Source organism: Sturnira hondurensis, unplaced genomic scaffold, assembly GCF_014824575.4.
Source record: "Sturnira hondurensis isolate 20B ecotype Veracruz unplaced genomic scaffold, ASM1482457v3 Scaffold0003681, whole genome shotgun sequence".
Taxonomy (NCBI): Eukaryota; Metazoa; Chordata; class Mammalia; order Chiroptera; family Phyllostomidae; genus Sturnira; species Sturnira hondurensis.
The window spans coordinates 4,833,167-4,855,561 of NW_028076312.1; the positions used below are offsets into that span (position 1 = coordinate 4,833,167).

Genomic DNA, 22,395 nt, shown 5'->3' on the forward strand with positions numbered 1-22,395 from the left:
GGAATAAAGACTGACCTCTTTAGACTGCAAGATAAATGTTCTCCTTCTGTTGTTGAGAAATACTGGGATGGCCCATGAATCCACAATTAGAACTCTGTGTTTGCTTTGCCTAAGGGAAATGTGAATGTTTAATTAAAACACAATTTTAAAATTTAGTCAAAGGCACTACATTCAATACTCTAAAGACTGTATGGATAAAACGAGAAATACAGTCACTCTCCTCCACCCGTGGTTTTGCCTTCCACAGTTTCAGTTACCTGCGGTCAGCCATGGTCCGAAAATATTAAATGGAAAATTCCACAAGTAATTCATAGGTTTTCACTGTGCGCCGTTCTGAGGAGTGCGGTGAAATCCTGAGCCATCCTGCGCCATCCCACCCGGAATGCGACTTGTCCCTTTGTTCAGCATGTCACAGGAGAGAGACCACATTTGCATAACCTTGTTTACAGTACATTGTTATAATTGTTCTATTTCATTATTTTTTATTGTTGACCTCTTACTGTGCCCAATTTATATAATTAAACTTTGTCATAGGTATGTTTGTATAGGAAAAAAACATAGTATATATAGGGTTTTCAGTACTACCTTCCTTTTCAGGCATCCACGGGGGGTGGGGGGTTCTTCAAATGTCGTGTGTGTGTCCCCCACCCCACCCCCCCACCCCCGGTAAAGCAGGGGATTACTGTGTAGCAGGTCCTCGAATAACATTGTTTCATGCAGTGTTGTTTTTGTTATGATGGGGTGCCATAGAAACTTAACTTCCGTGAGTATCAGTTAGCCTGTGGTAAAACTGGTTTCCTGACACATCGCTTTGCTGGAAGTCTCAGAACCTACTGACATCAGATGAGGACTTACTGTGCTGGTTTCTTAATCCCTGATCCTGGATTTGTAGCACCTGTAGGTACTAGGGGACATTACAGAGTCTCCTAAAATCTGTAAATTTAGTTCTGAGTAACTCTCTGATTTGTGTGTCTAACAGACTTTCAACAGATATGCATGATTATGGCTTAATTATTGACGGAGCGGCACTCTCGTTAATAATGAAGCCCCGAGAAGACGGAAGCTCCAGCAACTACCGAGAACTGTTTCTTGAGATCTGCCGGAACTGCAGCGCCGTGCTGTGCTGCAGGATGGCCCCGCTGCAGAAGGCCCAGGTCCGTGCGCCCGCCCCTCCTCGGAGCTGGCTCCTGGTTGCTGGGTGTTTACATACCAAAGGCGGTTCATCAGTTCTTACAGCCTGTGGCTTTTTGTTTGTTTGTTTTGAAATCTAGCACATTACCACCTTTTTTTACATAGAAGCAAATAGGATGGAAATTTAAAACACATGTCTTATTCTGCTTGTCATGATTAGTAAGAGCTAACTGAATCAAGTGAATGACCCTTTCTGTGCAAAGGCCAGAGGACCTGTCTCTGGCGTCTGTTATAAAGTAAACCATGTCCCAAAGGTGTCAGTGATAGAGATGTTAACTGCAGGTGACAGACGCGGCACTAGGGCCACTGAGCCAGAACAGACGCACACGTGGACCCACCCAGTTAACCGTCAGAATGACCCTGTTAGCTGAGTGGTGTTAAGGGTGAGTTTTTCTAAAACGATGGATTTGGAAAGAGTTTTGTTTCTGGTTTGTCAGACTCCAAATTCATGTTCTACCCACGGCAACATAGTCATGTGGAAACACACACCTGATGGTGTTTTAAAAAGTGTTTTTAAAGCATTATAGAATATATATATGAACGTGGGTTTCTTTCTGATATCAGTAAACCTAAAACAGTTCCAATTTTGTTAAACCACATTGTAGATAGGCTAGATCAATTTCTAGTGAACTGTTCATGAGAGAAAACCATAACTTCTCCGAGTATCCCAGTGATTAAGGTAAAATGCTAAAAACCACATGCAAGAGCTTGTTTTAGCATTCTCCCATGTGTGCTGCAGTCATCGGCTAGGTGGCGGGTCACCCAAAATATGCACTGGGTGTCCCTGGGGAAACCTACGTGAGGACAAGCTAAGACTCAAAAATTCATAGTGTTGTATCTGAGGTAAAAGTGCTTTTATTCCCTGCCCTCCAACTTATGTGTTTGATTCTGTGTGACCCTTATATGTGCTGCATGGTCCTTTTTTTAAGTTCTTAGTTTAGCAAACTTTTGCACAAATTAATTTGTGTCTCAGTCTCTCATCTTGACACAAGAAGGCAATCCTTGCATTTTTTCCCTCGTCTTTTTAGTCTTATACTCAAACCATCATACAGACATGTAAGTGGAAAAATATATATTTTATAAAGAAACTGGCTAAAACATTTGAAATTTATCAATTTTATTAGATTGTCAGATTTCATTTTATCCACGTGACAAATTTGAAAATTAAATAGCATTAAGGATAGCTTATTTTAAAAAGTAGATGCTTGCTATCAAACAGTTTGGAATAGCAGTATTTTCTGATAGAATGCAATTTTCAGATTTTTCCGTGTTTTTAAATATGTGAGTGTAGCAGTTACTGAAAACTGCTTCCATATTTTACGTCTCCAGCTTCAGAGTTTGCCCACCAGCCCTTCCAACTTACCTCATTGTAGTCATGCCTTAGCTACTTCTGCTTTATTTTGTTTTGCCTTTGAAATGAAATAGATTTCCTCATATATTGATAAAATAGATTGAATGTAGTAACTTCACTCTAAACAAATAGTCTTTTCATTTTTCTTGCCTAACTTTATATATTTCTTATTTATGCCTAGTTAAGGAGTAACCTGAGCAAAAATAAAACAGAGATCAATTCTATATTTATTTCTTTTCCAGATTGTTAAACTAATCAAATTTTCAAAAGAGCACCCTATTACATTAGCAATTGGTGACGGTGCAAACGACGTCAGCATGATTCTGGAGGCCCACGTGGGCATAGGTAAGCCTCTTCTTTTTTGCCTGCCTGCACACCTTAGTGGCTGAGATTTATCACTTCAGCTAGACCACAAAGGGGATTCAGCCAAAGGGCAAGACCGTAAGCTTCAGGTGGCACATTTAGAGCAGCGTCTGTGGTTTCGCACATTCATAACTAGGAAATGTCTCATCAGTGGGTGGATCTAACCTTATTTTGCTTATTCCCCATTTCACATGCATGGTGTCGAGAGGCTGTGTTCAGCACATCTGTTTCCTTCTTACAGGCGTCATCGGAAAGGAAGGGCGTCAGGCTGCAAGGAACAGTGACTATGCAATACCGAAATTTAAGCATTTAAAGAAGATGCTACTCGTTCATGGGCATTTTTATTACATTAGGATATCTGAGCTTGTGCAATACTTCTTTTATAAGGTAGGAAGGATTCCCTTGCTCCTGTCACTGTTTCAGTGACATACAAGGTCCACAACAGAGTGACACATCTGACAGATACCCCAGCGCTACAAGAAGTATCGGTCAGCACGCATGGGATTGGTCCTAGCAACTTCACCCAGTTTGAGGTGGAACCAATAAGAAGATATCAGTTATGAAAGGAATGAGGATGGGGCATTCTTTTAAAATTCCTTGACATAATTTTTATTCATTAGGCAGTGTGGTTCTTTTCTGTTTATACTGAAAACATTGCCTCTTCCTTTCTCTCTAACCAATTTCCCTGTACAGTACATGTTCTCAGAGTGATCAGAATGTGGTCACATATGCATTGCAGATGCTACTAAAAAAGAGAAAAATGTAAAGCCCATTGCCTGCTCTTCTGAGAACTTAGAACACTTTTGGGTCCCTTTCTTCAGATAAATGGTGGCACATGGACAACCTCGTGGAGATTAGACTCCTCTTACAGTATGCCCTGGAACTAACAGGCATGTGGTTTGTCTTTCAGAATGTCTGCTTCATTTTCCCTCAGTTTTTATACCAGTTCTTCTGTGGGTTTTCACAACAGGTGCGTCCTTTTTTTTAACTTAATATTTTCATTTTTATTTTTTTAAGTATATTTTATTGATTATGCCATTACAGTTGTCCCATTCCCCCCCTTCACTCCCCTCCACCCTGCACACCCCTCCCCCATCATTCCCCCCCTTTCGTTCATTTCCGTGTGTCACAAGTTCTTTAGATTCTGTATTTCCCATAGTATTTCTGCCCTCCCCCCCTTGTCTATTTTCTACCTACTGTCTATGCTACTTATTCTCTGTACCTTCTCCCCCCTTCTCCTCCTCCCACTCCCCTGTTGCTAACCCTCCATGTGTTCTTCATTTCTATGGTTCTGCTCCTGATCTAGCTGTCCTCTTAGTTTGCTTTTGTTTTAGGTGTGGTTGTTAATAACTGTGAGTTTGCTGTCCTTTCACTGTTCATATTTTTCATCTTCTTTTTCTTATATAAGTCCCTTTAGCATTTCATATAATAAGGGCTTGGTGATGATGAACTCCTTGAACTTGACCTTATCTGAGAAGCACTTTATCTGTCCTTCCATTCTAAATGAAAGTTTTGCTGGATAAAGCAATCTTGGCTGTAGGTCTTTGGATTTCATGACTTGGAATACTTCTTTCCAGCCCCTTCTTGCCTGTAAGGTCTCTTTTGAGAAATCCGCTGACAGTCTGATGGGAACTCCTTTGTAGGTGACTGTCCCCTTATCTCTTGCTGCTTCTAGGATTCTCTCCTTCATTTTAATCTTGGCTAATGTAATTATGATGTGCCTTGGTGTGTTCCTTCTTGGGTCCAACTTCTTTGGGACTCTCTGAGCTTCCTGGATTTCCTGGAAGTCTGTTTCCTTTGCCAGACTGGGGAAGTTCTCCTTTATTATTTGTTCAAATAAGTTTTCCACTCATGGCTGTTCCTCTTCCCCTTCTGGTACCCCTATAAGTCAGATGTTGGAATGTTTAAATATGTCCTGGAGGTTCCTAAGCCTGTCCTCATTTTTTGAATTCTTGTTTCTCCCTTCTTTTCTGTTTGGTTATTTCTGTCTTCCTTCTGGTCCACTCCCTTGATTTGAGTCCCAGTTTCCTTTCCATCACTATTGGTTTCCTGTGCATTTCCCTTCATTTCAATCAGTTTAGCCTTCATATGTTCCTCTAATTTGTGGCTAAAATCAACCAATTCTGTGGGCATCCTGATCACCAGTATTTTGAACTGTGCATCTGAAAGGCTGGCTATTTCTTGGTCATTTAGAATTGTGGGCTCTGGAGCTTTGAGCTGTTCTTGAGTCATAATGTTTGGTCTGTTCGCACCTGTTATGTATCAGGGGCGGAGCCTTAGGTGTTCACCAGGGCAGGGCGACCCAGTCACTGGGTTGTGATGCTGTATGTGGGGGCGGGGTCAGAGAGGGAAAAAAATGGTGCTTTGCTCCCCTTTGCTCTCTCTCAGATTTCTGTCCCCTCTGCAGCTTCCCACAAGCAAATTGGGCCCCTCTGGTGCTGGTTCCCAGGTGTGTGGGCCCGTGTACTCTCCAGGACCCTGTGGGTCTGTCCAACAAACTCTCTGTGACCCTGGGAGCCTCTCCTGGCCCCTCGACCCCGAGAAAGTCTTTCCAGTTGGTACTTTCAGGCTCTGATTCCCGTCGCTGGGGCTCTAGCCTGAGCGGTCTGTCTCACTGTTCGCTCTTTTGCTTGGTTTATCAGTCTGGCTGAGTGGATCGTTGTTGTCGGACTTCTGTATAGTTCAGTTTTCACTGTTTTGGCCGCGTCTTTGTTTCTCAAACTTAGTTGTCTTTAAATTTAGTTGTGTTAGGGGGCACAGTGTTTCCACCTACACCTCCATCTTGGCCGGAAGCTCCAACAGATGAGTCCTAATATCTCAAGTCAGAAGCTCCCCGGAGCCTCATCTCCCTCCCACCTGTGGGTGGCTGCATGGGGGGGAGAGTGGACTGCGGGGGCAGGCAGGTCATGATGATGAGGGGGGCCCAACTGCCCTGTCTCTCTGCCCTCAGCAGTGCCACCAGCAGGTAGGGCGAAGGAGTGGCGTGGCGTGGCGGGGCCCACTTCTGCTGACTGCAGGCTCTCCCATGCCCTGCCTACCCCAGGCCCAGGAGAGCCTAAAAGGACCGAATCTAAATCTGAGATCTTCTCCTGCTGTCTCACCATCAGCTTCTGACACCTTCAAGAGCAGAGTGGAGGAGTGAAACCATCTGGCAGGAAAAGGGACCCTCGGGCACCCTCTTTCTGTCACTCACTTGTTTTTCCGTCCTACTCAGATGAACTGTGGGCCAGCTGCTTTCATCTGAAGGGTCTGGGGCTGGGGAAGATTGAAGCTTGAAGAGGGCAGAAAAAAATTACAAACTTTCTGCAATTACAATTCTTTTTGTTGCAAGTTTGCAGTGGCCAAATGGAGGGGGTCATGGTTGGGCCTTCTCTTGGCCACGATTTTAATTCTGGCTGATTGACATCATGAAGCTTTGAAAATGGTCCTGATCCTTCTGAATCTGTAGAAAGAAGGCTCTGTCTGTATCTCAGAATGCTTGTGTTACGAGGTCTTTGCAAATTTAAAAATATATATTTAAAAAATACATATTTAACAAAACACCAAAAAAGTTTATCAAGGTGCACGAGTATTGTTTTCAGTTGGTTTTTTCCTTCCTGCAGACTCTGTACGACACGGCCTACCTGACACTGTACAACATCAGTTTCACTTCCCTCCCGATTCTCCTGTACAGCCTGATGGAGCAGCACGTGAGCGTAGACACGCTCAAGAGGGACCCTTCTCTCTACAGGTGCTGGGCCGCAGAGACACACTTGCTGTAGCGCTCAGGGAATACTGCGGTAGCCGTAGAGCAGTGCCTTCAAATAAACGCCCCCTTGAATTATTTAAAAACCAAAAACATTCAGTGTCAGCTGGTACACTTGCTTTTACCAACTGATCATACTTCAGATTTATATAGATTTACGTTGCACTTGAAATGTGCCTATTAAACCAGTTAGTATCTTGCCATGTTTTTTAATAATTAGGAAAGGACCAGGGAGAAGAGTTTCTATCCCCTTGTGGCCCCAGTGGATCTGTGGCCTAAATTAGTCTTTAAAAACCACATATGTGCTATTAAGTGAAGGGGGAGAAGAGTTAACGGATCACATCTTGGTGTGCTCTTTTCTGCTACAAAGTACTCTCTAATAATAAGGAAGAGATGTTTGCTGTTTCAGCACTGCACTCCAGGGTCTTGGGCGGATTCAACGTGGGCATTTTGTGGCTTTTTAAATTAAACTTACATCAGAAAAGTTTAGATTCACGTGGAGTTGTGAGAAAAAATACAGGTAGATGCTGTAAAACTGGGATACCAAGCAAGATGGGTGGGTGGTGTCCTCGTCAGGACGCTGGTTGTGATACTGCCCTACAACTTGGTGAATTTTTGTCGCATGTCATCACTGAGGGAATCTCTCCAGTGACTGAGAGCCCCCTACTAGACTGGTCACTACAGAGCACACTGGGGTGGCCAGGTCATGGGGTGAGGCTGGTTTCACTGAAATGCACTCACTGTGTTCCCACCGTTTCATTTACACAGAGATATTGCCAAGAATGCTCTACTCCGCTGGCGAGTGTTCATTTACTGGACATTCTTAGGAGTATTCGATGCGCTAGTATTTTTCTTTGGTGCTTACTTCATGTTTGAAAATACAACAGTGACCAGCAACGGACAGGTTAGTACGGAACTGGGTCTTGTTGACTTGGCTACTTGGGAATAACTGCGTGTGATTATTGTTCAGTGCAGTCACTCAGCACAGCCTGTGGGGTCTCCTGATGCTTGGGGACCTAGCTACCAAATCGCTATAAAGGACATAGTACATCCGCAAATGCCCTGCTCTGCGGAGCTCTGCAGACTGGGAAATACCCGTCCTGAGGGTGTGCGGACTTCACCTCTGTAACTTATATTTCACCGTCAGCTATGTGTCTAGTGGTTTAGTTAGATCGTTCAGGCATGGCTTATCTAATATGAGAATTAATTTTGTATTTAATACATTTTAGCATTTTTCCACGTGTACTTAAGTATCTATTCTCCTTGCATTGAATAGGTTGATAGTTTCTAATAGACATCAGCTCTCTGGTTGTTTGCATAATTTCTAGGGTTTGTTTTATTTGTATCTTGCTTTTTTTCTTTTTGCGACTCGCTTTCCTTCCCACTCTCAGATAATGACCACCAACACACACATGGTAAGACGATTGTGGGTGTGTCCTCTATGTTTTTGGAGTGCATTCTAGATAAAATATTTCTCGAAAATATTTTCCAGTGTGCCTTCTTCCGTGTGCTTTGTCAGTAGAAACACCATTAGCCGCTGCTCCCTTCCCCTCCCTGTAGATGAGAGTTGCGTAGAGAAGTCTGTGCATCGTGTGTTGGAGAAGGCATCTGACCGTTTGCACTCGGTGTTTATCTCTGAATTTCTGTGTCAGGATCGTCACTGAGTCAGTGATGTTTCTTAACCTGACCTGTTTGAACCTCCCTTTCCCTTCAATGAGAGGCAACACACAGAGGCTTGCAAGGCCTGCTGAGATACTGTTTTGAAAGTGGGAAACCCATGCTCCCTGGGAGAGACACGGAATACACTTCAGCATCATTCCCTGCCTGAATGTATACCTGCCGTAAAAATAAACCCTGCTGTTGGCGTGAACGAAGGGTAACTTAAGAACAGAGGTTCACTTCATTTCCCATGTGACAGAACACCCCCTTCCTCCCATTTTGTCTTCCTGTATCATTTATCTCTTAAAACTGTTGGATTGAAAGGTCTTGCAACAGGTCCCATAGAACTTGTGTACCCATTTATATAGTTGTTTCTTATTCCTCATTACTAAAAGGTGCTATTATCTTTCATTATAATGAAAAACAATTTTCACTCAATGGATCGTGGGAATTTTTTAAAGTTTTATTTCACTCTTCTACAAACTTTACATTTTTCTAGAGTTTATTTTTTGTCTTAGTTTATTTTAGTTGAATAATTTCCGGATGCGAACACGTCATAAACGTCATTGAAGAGAGCTGTCTTGCTCTGGCTGGTGTGGCTCAGTGGACTGAGTGCGGGCCTATCCACCAAAACGTCACCAGTTTGAGCCCCGGTCAGGGCGCATGCCTGGGTTTCAGACCAGAGCCCCAGTTGGGGACATGCGAGAGGCAACATCTCTCATGCATTGATGTTTCTCTCCCTCTCTTTCTTCTTCCCTTCCCCTCTTTCTAAAAATAAATAAGTAAAATATTTTTTAAAAAAAGATCTGTCTTGTTGTTCTTATGTTTCTTTTATAAAATGTGTTTATGGTTAGGCTTTCAGTGAGCACCTTGCATGTATCTTAAAAAGAACTAAGATTTTGTGTCCTAAGGACTGAAATTCCAGGATCATAGTAGCTAAAATAGGTGCCATTCATCTGACACTTTATTTGTAGTTTATTTTCACAAGTCTTACCCTCTCTCAACTTCATTCGCCCTTGGACGTAGTCATGGTTGAGGAAACTAAAGTTCAAAGAGATTAAAGTTCACATCAATTAAAGTCAGACAATTAGAACTCAAGCCCAAGATGTTTGGTACAAACTTTGTACTATTTTTTTCTATGCTGCTTCTTAATTGTTTCAATTTCAGTGTTACATGGTAAAATGATAGGCATGTCTCAAGAATTACTACTAAAAGGCTTAAGTGGGGAAAAGGATACCCCAAAAAAGGCATGCTTGGCTCATGCACCCAGAAATGGGAGTGCTGACCGACCAGTGTGGTGTGGCTTTGGGCTACAGACCATAAAGAGACCTTCCTGGCATCTCCCTCTCCTGCTCAGATTCCTGCAGTTCTCCAGCCAAACTTCTGTCCAGCCACTTCTTAGACTGCTGTGGGTCTGTGAGTGCAGTGGTGTTTCAAGGCCCTTCGTATGGTCCAAGGATTTCTATAAAATCCTTATACATCTCCTATTTCCTGATTCCTTAAGGGTGCCCTGAGCCCCCTGAGTCCCCCTCCCAGTTCCAGGCCTTGGGGGGAATACACCGTTTCAAGCCCTTCTTTCCCAAATAGTGGAAATTATACATAGAATTTCCAGGGCTTCCCTCCTTCTGTGTTAGCATAGTGTTTCTGGTGATGTGGGAACACCTGGCAATGTTATCGGACCAAACTCAGGACGGCGGAGTCCGTGGGTGAGACATGTCTCCCTCCTCCTCCCTGCCTGGGTTACTATCTGTCCTACCTGACAGTATTATCTAGCAGCACATGGTGTTTATTTCGAGGTGTTTGTCTGTAGTTACACGTTTGAGATGTGGAGTTTGCTTCAGCTCACTAATGCTCTATAGAAGTTAAATAATCTAAAGACTTAAGAGTTGTAAGGGCAAGATGAATAGTATACAGTACCCCTCATTATGAGTGACAAGTGTGTCGAGGGCCTAATGTGGACGCTTTTACCCCCTGTCACCGGGAGCGCAGGACTCCAGGAGGCTGAGCTAACCCAGGGCCACTCCAGGTCAAGGGCAAGTCCAGGGCCGGATGTCTGCTGTTATATCCTTATCCTGGACTGTTGACGCTTAAACTCTTGTTTGCTTGGGGGTGAGAGTATGAGATCACTTGCAAAACTAAAAGTGGTATCATAGGCTAGTTCTGTGGTAATTCAAGTAAACCTGCAAAGTGCAAGTAAATATGGTGGTCTTGGGTGACCAGTGATGATGCCCTTGGTTCTAAGTTCGCAGGGCAATGTGGAGACTACAGTGCTCGTCCCTTTCTGGTGGCGCTCCCTGCTGGACAAGAATGCATCTTCTTGGTGGTGTAATTTGGATGTTCTACTGAGGACCACTTTCTTTTAAGACCTAAGTCATTCGCTAGGAATGTTTATGGAGCACGCATAGTGTTGAGGGAACACTAGAATCGTAGGTAACTCTTGAAAAAGAGAAATTCACTTGGGGCATTTTCCACACAGACATCAGGAGCCAGTTATTTCTCAAGTGAGAATAGTAAGACGACAGCAGGGTATTCCTAGATGAAAACTGGAGAGTTTGGAGCACGGTACAGTGTGAGCCGGCTGGCATCAGCATTGCTGAAATTTGAGCCACTGCCAGCCGGTATGGCAAGGGCAGATTATGCCAGCAGACTTGGTAGAAGTACGGAATCTGTGTGCGAAGGGAATGTAGTAGGTGTTTCTTATGACTGTGATCTTGAAAGAAACTCAAATCATGTCCGTTGTGGAATATTTTTACACGTAAAAATTAAATTGGTCTGGATCTTAGGGCTTTAAAAAGCAGGAAAGTTTTCTGCAAAATACAAACCTCGGAAGAGAGAGACTGTGTGTGAAGGGACTTGGTTCGGATCCGGTGGAGTGGCTGCGCCACATCTACTGAGTTCTCGTCATCATCTGAATGAGCCGGTAAAGCCAGCGAAAGGCTCAGTGGGGGTAACAGCGAAGAAATCAGGCTCAGAGCTTCGTGGGGGAGGGGCGGGAACTTATGTTGCTTAAGAAAAACATCATCCTTCAGGACAACTCTTTGAGAAAGGAGAATGTATCCCAACTAACCACCCCATGTCCCGCCTCTAAAATCTGTAGAGATGATGGCAGTTTTAATCATGAATTAACTGTTAGCAATGAGCCTGAGGGCTCCCTTAAAACAAAAAAGGAAATGAAGAGGAACTTACAGAGATGTCACCATGACTCTCTATGCCAGTGAGCCAGAAATAGCTGAAGGGCACAGGCGAGGGTGGAGCAGATTCCAACATTGCCCAGGGCTCTAACCAAAATTCTCAGCTCTGGGTTCAAGAGAGTTGTGCTTTGTTGCTATTCACCTGTAAAATTACACCTGAGGCCGAGGTGGGTGGGGGTGTGTGTGTGTGTGTGTGTTAAAGTTTTATTTATTTTTAGAGAGAAAGGAAGAAAGAGGGAGAGAAACATCAATGTGAGAGGGAAACATTGATCGATTGCCTCTTGTATGTGCGGACCAGGGACCAAACCTGCAACCCAGGCATGTGCCCTGACCAGGAATCGAACTGGCGACCTTTCTCTTTGTGGCATGATGCCCCACCAACTGAGCCATGGGCAGGGCCCATGTATTTTACTAGACTAGGCATTAGGATGCCTAACTTGCGATCCCAGGTTTACCATAACCTACCAAATCTGAGAAAGCCCAGCAATGCTCTAGAGAAGCACGCCTACCCTCAAGGAGAGGGAGAGAGAAGTCACTTGAATGACTGAGTTTGTCCCTGACTTGTGGTGCCCTTGGTAATGTCCTATCACTCTCTTCTGTGCAACTCCAATTCTATAATTTGCTTTTTAAGAAGAGTCTCAGGTTTCCTGCCAAGCAGGGGTGGCAAACGAGTAGGCCTGGGGTATAAGGAAGTGGAGCGCAGGGCAGGGTGGTGGTCTGACTGCCAGTCCCACCAGGACGCCCATGTGGGATTCAGAGCTGCCTCTGGCTCACCCTTCACTTTTGGCTAACCTCGGCTTCCGGTGAAAACAACACGGAGCCATTCTGTTCTCCAGCATCCATCTGGCCGAGCGTTTTCGTGGGTCTCTGCCAAACTGCAGCCCCATTCAGAGTTGTCAAATTTTCCTCCCTTAAAAGTTAAGCATTGCCCTGGCCTGTGTGGCTCAATTGATTGGAATGTCATCCGACAGACTGAAAGGTCACAGGTTCGATTCTGGGTCAGGGCACATGCCTAGATTAGGGTTCAGGCCCTGGTTAGGGCACTTACGAGAGGTAGCCAATCAATGTTTTTCTGTCACACTGATGTTTGTCTCCCTCTCTCTGAAATCAATAAGCGTATCCTTGGGTGAGGATTTAAAAAAGCTAAGCATTGAAGGGAGAACACTTTTTTGAGGGTTTTCCAGCCTGACCACTATTGCCATTCAAAGCCAGACAGTCCCTGGGCTGTGCGCTGCCCATTGCAGTTAAAAGATGCCTGGCCTCTGCCTAACCTCTGGCTAGATGCCAATAGCGCCCCTCCCACCACTGCGACAACGGAAAATGTCTCCAGACATTGCCGATGTCCCCTGGGTACAGAATTGCCCTGCGCCCACTCCTCAGTGAGCGCTCTTGGCGTAGGTGGGTCTGAGGGGTGACAACCAGTTTCAGTCACAGCGAGGAAGTGAGGAATGAATTGTAAAGAGATGTTGATTTGCGGGGCGGGGTGAGGTTGGCCCTTAAGAAGTCTGTTTACCACTGTGAAGTACAAATACTTTAGTTAGGTTTTCTCCTAGTGAGGAGAACTCTACCAGTGGTTCTTACTCACGAGATACATCCCACAACGGGTAGCCTACACATTCACCTGCATTGAGTTATGTGTAGGCATATTTCTGTGGTTGAAAATTAACCACAGAAGAAAGCCGTTTGTATTCCAGTTTTTAAATTCTTTGTGAAATACAGCTTTATTTTCTTAAAAGAAGTACAAGGAGTGTTTTCTGAGAGGCATGGGTTCAAAGTATCTGGCATGCCAGATTCCTTGTGTGGAAATCTTGAAGAAACTTACTCTCATAGCGTACGAGTTCCTGTAGACTGAATCTTTTCCCTCTAACAGAAAGAGTCTCAAGTAACAGTGTTTTATTTTGCTTGTGTCTTTGTCTGTAGTTAAGAAATGTGTTGTTCTCACGATGCGACTCTTACGTGTTTCCGCCACATTCCCGTTTCCCTGCATCCTGCCAAGCCCTCGGGAGCACCGAAGCCCTGCTCTGTGTTCTCTCCTCTCGGTGGCCTTTTCCGAGGGGCTGTTGACGTGTCTATGGTTCTGGCCATCAGACTGGCCGCTGGGGACCTTCCTGCGCCACCATCTTGCCTGCCTGCCTGCCTTTCTCCCTTCCCTGTGATTTTCCTGAGGAAAGTCGCCTCCATGTGTCCCCCCTACATGATTGGGCGATTTTCTCTCATTGCTTGCTAGCAAACATTCTAGCACTTGTTTTTCTCGCAAAGCAGGCGGGGGTTTGGCTTGAGTCCAAAAGAGAGTAGACAGAAACTCCATGGGGTTTATTCTCGAACGCGCAGAAGGCATAGAACTAGGTAACGGGTAAATGTGGCTTCCACTTGAAACACGAACCAGAAAAAACAGCTAGCGCCCTGCCAATAGTGATGCCAGCTCCTCAGTATTTTTCTTGCTCCCAGTCTGTGATGTCAGGGCTGATGTTTGTCGGCAGCACCGAGGGGCCGATGTCAGGGGTGACAGGACTGTCAGTGTAGGGGTGGTGCTGGGAAGCTGGGGGTCTCGAGCGGCCCAGGGTGTTTACTGCCATTTCCTCTTACTTTGTAGAAACAGGACAAAGTCCCTGCATCTTCGGGGTGTGAGGTGTTGGCACACAGGAACAATGAGATGTATTCTCTAGGCGCTCTCGTTTGAATGTGAAAAGAGGAAAATACTTATTCCCAAGGGACTGATTGGACTGTTTGCCCCCACAGATATTTGGAAACTGGACCTTCGGGACACTGGTGTTCACTGTGATGGTGTTTACAGTTACACTAAAGGTAAACTGTCTCACGTGGATGTTTCTTCTCCTGGCCCAGTTAGGAGGCCCCTGCGTGTGTCAGTCTCCCAGTCGGTGAATTACCAGTCTGTTGCAAATCACAAACCCACACTTGCATGCCGCTCAGACAGCCCCAGGGCCCGGTGGGGGGTCTTCTTACCACCTTTCAAATGAGTCAGGCGCAGACTGGGGTCACCCACCCCAGGATCCAGTATGCACATTTCTGGAATACACAGAAAACAGGTAAAGGCATTTAGCCTTTTCTTTTTTAACTCATTTTTTTATTATTTTGTAATTTCAGTTGACATACGCTAGTATGCTAGTTTCAGGTGTTCATCATAGTGATTTATCAATATGTACACATATCAATATATACTTTATGAGGTGATTGCCTCAATAGGTCTAGTACCCGTCTGACACCATACATAGTTATCACAGTATTATTGTCTATATTCTCTATGTTGTACTTTGTACTCCTAGACTATTTTTATAATTGCCAATTTGTACTTCTTAATCCCTGTCACCTCATCCACCCATCTGTCAATGAGTCTTTAGAAAAGGATTCAGATTTAAATTATTTTCAAAGTCAAATTTTACGTGAAATGGCATTATGAAAATCCCCACACCTATCAATCTGAATTTTTTTAAATGTCACAAAGAAAATCCCAAAGTAATTTCCTTAGTAAAAATATAGCCAAGGCCTTAAGCCATTGCCCTGAGACCCCCTCTCCCCCAAAAGCCTCCCAGGTCCCCATGAGCGTGAGCATTACTGGGAAGGTGTGATTGCACACCTGATGCTCACGTGCCTTATCTTCTTTGGAAGAGTAAGGTTTTGTTTTCCCTAAGCAGTTTCGTGTGGGCATTTTGGCTAAAAGGGAAGCGTTTTTTGGTTGGTTTCATTATTTCCCGGCTCTGTTTCCTTGCCATGGCTCACGCTGGCGTGTCTAGATAACATCACCATTCATGATCTTTTCTTTCAGCTGGCGTTAGATACACACTACTGGACTTGGATAAACCATTTTGTTATCTGGGGGTCGCTGCTGTTCTACGTCGTCTTTTCCCTCCTCTGGGGAGGAATTATCTGGTATGGATTAGAAGTATTATGTAATCATCACTACCTTTATAGTCCTGCAGTATCTTTCACTGGGGGCTCAAAACACATTTTCCGTACACCCTCATTCCTGTGTGCAAATATTTGTCGAATGCCTGGTGTGTGCGAGGCATTGTGAGAAGGCCTGGGGGACCATGGAGGGCATGAGGCAGGTGCGGTCCCTGCTCCTTTGACCCCACATTTTCAGTGGGGTGGGGGCACATGCTAGATAATAACTACTCGGGCTTTTGACAAGTGAGAAACGAACTGGATGCCATAGCAAGACTGAGGGTCAGAGAAGGCTTCGCAAATAAAGTTTTTATTTAAACCGAAACCCGGGAGAAAATCACCATCATTATCACAATAGGCCACACTCATTAAATGCTTCCTAGAATGAGATGAGTTAAATACTCGACAGGGTTTGTCTCACTCCGTCTTCTCACAGCCACACTCCCTGCCCCTACAAACGATAAGATGGACAGGGAGCCCGGCTCCCCTGGGCCCTCTGACTCCAGGCGGGGCCCTGCTCCCAAGGGAGGAACTTGCACGTGCGAAAGCCCGAGGCGGGGCCGTGGCAGGCAGAGGGAAGTCCACTGTGACGGCCCAGGGGCCTGGGTCCAGCTGGAGAAGGGCGTAGGAGCAGGCCACAGGGGGCCCACGGGCCAGGTAGGACCTTGACCCCGATCTGATGACGGTGGGACAGCACCGAGGATTGTAAACAGAGAGGGTGGCAGAGTCCAGTTGCTGCTTTAAAAAGACCACTGTACTGAACATGGACATGTGAGCCAAGAGTGAACAGGACTTGCGGTTTGGATATTACCGCAACAAAGTGGTCAAGCTGTGGTGCTGGCTTGGTCACCCCTGAAGAAGGCAGTAAGGGGCTGCATTTGGCATCTATCCCGGTACTGCCACAAGCACACCTTTGCCCACGCTTTCCCACCAGAAATGTCCTTTCCAGCCAGCGTGCCTGTGGAGCTCTTATTCATCCCTTAAAACCCAGTGGTTCATTGTCCTCTTCAGTGCTGCCCTTGAACCACATCACAGACAGATGGTTCCAACCTCGTCCCCACACATTTCATCATTCTCCTGTCAAACATGTACTGTACTTTTCTGTAATTCTCCTGTTTACATTTTTACCTTCCCTGTAAGACCAAGCATTTCCTGAGCAGGGCTGGGACTGGGAGAAGGCCAGTGAGCAGGCCCCAGGGGCCGTGATCTGGAGGGAATGCCTTCAACTGGATGCGCTGGCCTGGCCCTAGGCCTGGCTGGATGTGTGGCCAGAAGCAATGTCCTCTCCACTTTGCATCTTCAATATGGAGCACAGTTCCTGGTAAACACACAGGCAGGCCCTGAAAATAGAAAGCCTCTGTGATGAGTCTCACCCATAGGTTTGTTGGTGATCCCAGATACCCACCACCTCTCATTACATTACTGCCCTCTAGTGACCAGAGCTATGCATTACACGTTCTTTGAGACCTGGAAATAGGTACAGAAAAATTAGATAAGCTTTTGCTGGGTTTCCAACAACCCTGCCCCAGGCTAAAAGTCCCTGAAGTTCTCGTGAACTTCTGAAGCTATGGCTGTGTAAGAGGAAGATTCCATCCTGAAAACGTCTCTGACTAGCTCCTGGGCTTTAGGGATCATGAAACCGTATAACTTAAATTCAGCATCGTATCAATTGCTTCATCCTTTTCAACTTCTCTCATGGAGCCCAATATAGATATTTTCTTCGAATTATAGATTTGCCTGATGAGGAAGTCATTTTATACTCTGTATTTTTATAGAGAAATTTTAAGATTTTTATGGCATAAGCTTTAGGTAGTTAACTAGCTCTGCAGATCAGAACTGTTGTATATCTTCATGATTATAACCATTGTGATTTTGCAATACAAAAAAATCACCTATTTTAATGTTTTAAAATAATTTTTGTTGTTCTGAAACTGCACTTCAGGGACTTATTTTCCCTTTGGGATGATCTCATAGAGTTCCTCCTGTTGCCCATCTATAACATTGCAGAGGAAGTTCAACGTCCAGTTATTTAACTGCTTAATTCACAGCAGGCCAGCTAAATGGCTTGCCCAGTGACTATCCGCGCCTCAAGTAAAAACTGCCCGGACAAATGGGCTCTTGATGCAGAGAAAACAGGGTGGGATTCTAGTGTTCCTCCTGACGATTCTGACCTGCCTCATGTTTCTCTCTCTCCCTCCACATTCCAGGCCATTCCTCAGCTATCAAAGGATGTACTATGTGTTCATACAGATGCTATCCAGTGGCCCTGCCTGGCTAGCCATCATTCTGCTCATCACTGTCAGCCTCCTTCCCGATGTTCTCAAGAAAGTCTTGTGCAGGCAGCTGTGGCCTAGCGCCACAGAGAGAGTCCAGGTACCCAGCTGCTCCCAGGGGTGGGGTGGGCTGCGCTGCAGCCCCCCAGGTTCAGAGTGGGGAGGGCCACGACAAAGGGTGGCATGAAAGCTTTGGGCTGAGAATACCATCAGTGCAAGTATTACTAATGACTTTTATAATAGATTGTTTTAAACATTAGGTAAAATTCAAGGTGACCAATGTTTACACCTAAGCAGTTAATTAAATAAGGAAAAGATGATGCCAACACAAAAGAAATTTGTGTGAATCTAAAAAATTTTTTTAATTAATCATTACTTTAAAGGTAAAATTGCATTTTTTAGGAATGGTGAAATTGGCTCTAAACTTTAACATTTATATTGGGAAATTCTGATAATTAGGAGGTCTACTTCCATGCTTCCAAATTGATCCCAACAAGTTGAATTCTGGATTTAATTCTGGATTTGCATATCAGGTAGTGAGATGCAAAATGCCCAAACTGGCATAGGTCACCAGAAAGTGTTGGTCAGAGCTTCCCAAAACACTCTGGCCCTTCCCGGAGTTCTCAGGGAGGGCACGTCCCCCATCTCCTCACCCCTGCGATCTGCCCGTGGGGGTGCAGAACCTCGACAATGAGAAGGAAAGGTCCTGCTGAGAGGTCAGAAGCCAGAGCTGGGACTGTCCCTGCAGGTAGCATGCCTTCCTCCTAGAGCACAGGTGGCTGTGCAGGTGAAGGTGGGTGGGAGGGTGTTGCTGGCCCATGTTTGGGCCAGCAGGCAGGTAGCCCTCCCCAGCACTGCAGTGGGAGTGGTGCGGCCCTGACTTGGCCCCACCCCCACCAATCCTGGCAGCTGAATGGGGTCCGGGCTGGTGAGCTTCCTTAGAACTCTGGTGCAGTGGAAAATGTTGAAGCCAGTGCCACCAGTTCCTCTGAGCACCTGTCATGTTTGTGAAGTCGGTGCTGCCACAAACTCGGGAAGCTCAGTGAGAGCACGCATGTCCAGTTTCACCGCATACTGACTCGTGTCACCACCTTTAAATGAGCAGTGTAGGACAGGGACGTGTTCGGGGCTTTGGTGGCAAGAAAGAGAAATGTAGCAGGGATGGGAGGTCCACAGTGCCCTCCAGCAAGTGAGAGCCCCTGGACAGGGGCCGGACTGTCCACGGTGCATCGTCCGGTCTCCATGTGCTACAAGCCAGTGCCGCAGGGCAGCGCTGGTGTGCGCGGGACATTGTTGGCATTCAGTCAGACTCACAGTCTCTCCTTGTTTCTCTTTTCCTTTCTTCGCTCCCTTCCGTCTTCTGACTGCTTTGCCTAAATAACCACTACTGCCTTGTCTAATGATGTGCGTGGCCTCCTGAACCTTCTGGGACTGGCAGACTAAGAACCAGTGCCTTTCTGTTGAACAGTCAACCATCTTTATGCTTTCTCAGACCTCCAGCAGTCTGAGTTTCTGATGGAACAAGGTGATGCCTTTCTGTCTTTCTGCATGTTTGGGATTGTAGTCACACAACAACAGAGGGCTGGCTTTTTGTATCCAGAGCCATCGAACGCATACCCGGTGTTGATGACTCCTGTGCTTGTTCTAACCGCCACCACACCGGGAAATACGTGGATAACGTGTCCCTTGAGATGCGGAAAGGGCACGTGGGCTGTGTTTTCTATCAATACCATTGTTCTACTAACCGCTGTTTCTCTCTCAGCGTCCATTGAAGTATCCGTCCCACCTGCAAGGGGCAGCTGTGTCTTCACTCGGGCCCAGCTGAGAGCACCGGGCTGTGCTGCCTTAAACTCCTAATTCCTACCCCCGAAGGTGTGGGTGTGATGGTTCCTCAGTCACAGGAGCCCCTGAGCGAGCACAGTGCCGTCCTTCTCTCCGCATCCCAGACAGGATGGGTAGCAAGACTCCTAGCTCACTCACCTCTGTAAACCCACTCTGCAGACAGGGACACTGAGGCCTCCACAGTGAGGTGTGCTCGGGGCCCTGCAGAGCACTGCACAATGGCAGGACTCAGGCTAGCCGTCAGGGCTGTGGACAAAGCCAGGAGAGACATGTTTTGGGTCAAAGTTCTAGAGAAACCTTCTACTTTGCTTTAAATGGCTGTCGTGGTCTGCTTCTTAGCCATATAGAGCCAAAATTATTGATACTTTGAAAAGACATTTTTCTGTAATACTATTTTACCAGTGTAGCTTGTTTAATAGGAAAGTACCTAAAGCAAGAAAAAGGCTTTTTTTTCCCACTAAATAACAGCTTATCTTCTATACATTTTAAACGATGTTTTTTAGCTAACAGGATGGTACTTTTTGATTACCACAGTAATTATTGGTAATCAAAAGTTTTCTAACCTGGTGCCATCAGAATTTGTTAGAACTAATAACATAACTTCATGTCATTATTTACGCACTTGAAAACATTTGGGATGGAATCATTAGGAACACTTCACACTTCAGTAAGTCACAGGAGGTGCCTATGAAATTGATTCAGCCATGCCAGCTCTGACTAAAAATATATACTCTAACTGTTGATGTGGTTTATTAAGAGTTGATTTGCGCCCTGGCTGGTGTAGCTCAGTGGATTGAGCATGGGTCTGTGAAGCAAAGAGTCACTGGTTCGATTCCCAGTCAGGGCACATGCCTGGGTTGCAGGCCAGTTCCCAGTAGGGGACGCGTGAGGGGCAACCACACATTGATGTTTCTCTCCCACTCTTTCTCCTTCCCATCCCCTCTCTCTATGAACAAATTAAATAAATAAATAAATAGAATATTTCTAAAAGAATTGGTTTGCTTCTGAACCTTTGCAGAAGCCAGGCTTGAGCTGCTCGGAGAAGGTCGGCACTGAGTGCTCTGTGGTGTCCAGGCCACAGGGGACGTGGCCCACAGGTGTCCCCACAGCCACACCTTCACAGAGTCCCTGCAGCCAGCACGCCCCTGGCTCACACAAGGTGAATGCTTGTGTTGCTGTAAGGCCACCCAGACTGCGGCAAAACTTTGGAGGAATAAACATCTGACTAACCCTTATGTGGAATACAGAGTACTTCAGATGGATGTTTTTTTCTCTGAATCTGTTCTATTAAAAAGTGAAGCATCACTGGCACCAGGTGACATATATATACACGTGTGTATATATGTATATGCATATATAACTTATATATGTATTTATATATCTCTGTCTACCTATATTTTTATATATAGTTGAATTATATATAATTTGAAGGGCAACAACTCCACCTCTTGTTTAGTTCATTCTTCTCCCCAGAAGGCATTCTGCAATTATAACCTTTTAAAATTCTTCACGTTTTAAAATCCCTTCTTCCTATTACTGAGAAACTAATATGGTTTGACTGGAAAATCTTAGTGTTCAGATGCCCAGTCCCACTGACCTGCAGCACCGTGACTCCTTGAACTGCCAGGATTCTGGCCTCGGGCAGGCCTCTTCTGTGTGACTACATACGGGGCTGAGTGGGGGGTGGGGGGGGCTGAGGGTCAGGAGGAAAGGGGGAGACAGAGGCACAGACAGGTGGGGCTGGGCAGGCACACAGTGNTCTTCCTATTACTGAGAAACTAATATGGTTTGACTGGAAAATCTTAGTGTTCAGATGCCCAGTCCCACTGACCTGCAGCACTGTGACTCCTCGAACTGCCAGGATTCTGGCCTCGGGCAGGCCTCTTCTGTGTGACTACATACGGGGCTGAGTGGGGGGTGGGGGGGGCTGAGGGTCAGGAGGAAAGGGGGAGACAGAGGCACAGACAGGTGGGGCTGGGCAGGCACACAGTGCCTCCCGTCAGAGACCCCTGCTTCTCTTCTGTGGTGGGGAGAGCTGATCAGTAAACGACACTCAAAAAGCTCGCAGGTAGGACTTTGAGCTTGGGGGATCTAGAAGCACTTCCTGTGCTCTCAGCAGCCGCTGGCTGAGGCTGTGTTGGGAACCGGCCGTACAGCCTTTCCCGCTGAGGCCCCGCTGTCCCACCGCAGTCCTCTCAGCAGTGGCTCTGCCCCTGGGTCTCCTTCACGTGAAGGGCCCTGTTAGAGAGACCACCCTTTCCCTCAGCGGAGGCCCTGGGAGGGGCCCACCCCACTAGCCCACCCCACTAGCCCACCTCTTGCACAGACTTCCACATGAACTGATGCTCTCTTTTCATGCCCTTGTGGGTGTGTCCCCACGCCCCAGCCGCACGCTGGGCTGAGTTCCGCCCGGAGAGCTCTCTAGGTCCCCGATGGGACAGCTGTCTCAGTGTCTTTCCTCACCTTGCAGAGGAGCTCGAAGCTCAAAACAGCGGTCGGTGCCGCGCCAAGCACGGACAGGCCACTTCTGAAGGACGTCTTGCCGGGGCCCAGGCGCCATTAGCCCAAGGATAGGTAACGGCATCCACCACGGTGGCAGGCTTCCTGGGTGTGCTGTGAGCCTTTCAAACTGTCTGTTTTTCCTCCAAAGTTTTGCTGTGCTGTGCCATTTCAGTAACAAAGGTTCATTTTTCAAAAAAACAAAATGATTTTTACACACACAGGTATATCTCTATCCCAGGTAAGTGACCCGCCTCAGAGTGGCTGGACTGTGTATGGTTGAGTGGCGTGCACACACGCGCACATGCACACGTGTGTATGCGCACACATCCCCGACACGTACACACACCTGCGGTGGTGAACGTGCTTCCACACGCA

General features: G+C 46.1%; 1 protein-coding gene across 6 annotated transcripts in view; it reads left to right on the forward strand.

Moving 5' to 3' along the window:
- Nucleotides 1–22,395, forward strand: part of ATP11A (ATPase phospholipid transporting 11A) — a 146,710-nt gene that overhangs the window by 119,095 nt on the left and 5,220 nt on the right. For 2 of the 6 annotated variants that reach the window (XM_037042049.1, XM_037042044.1), the window contains 9 exons: nucleotides 980–1,154; nucleotides 2,785–2,887; nucleotides 3,147–3,292; nucleotides 3,816–3,875; nucleotides 6,508–6,635; nucleotides 7,419–7,554; nucleotides 14,240–14,305; nucleotides 15,285–15,388; nucleotides 17,611–17,776. In XM_037042049.1, coding sequence (XP_036897944.1) covers nucleotides 980–1,154; nucleotides 2,785–2,887; nucleotides 3,147–3,292; nucleotides 3,816–3,875; nucleotides 6,508–6,635; nucleotides 7,419–7,554; nucleotides 14,240–14,305; nucleotides 15,285–15,388; nucleotides 17,611–17,776 — 1,084 coding nt within the window. Of the gene's footprint in view, nucleotides 1–979; nucleotides 1,155–2,784; nucleotides 2,888–3,146; nucleotides 3,293–3,815; nucleotides 3,876–6,507; nucleotides 6,636–7,418; nucleotides 7,555–8,041; nucleotides 8,066–8,370; nucleotides 8,673–14,239; nucleotides 14,306–15,284; nucleotides 15,389–17,610; nucleotides 17,777–19,114; nucleotides 19,202–21,988; nucleotides 22,093–22,395 lie in introns of those variants that run through there. The other 4 variants (XM_037042045.1, XM_037042046.1, XM_037042043.1 and 1 more) reach the window with 4 other exon arrangements.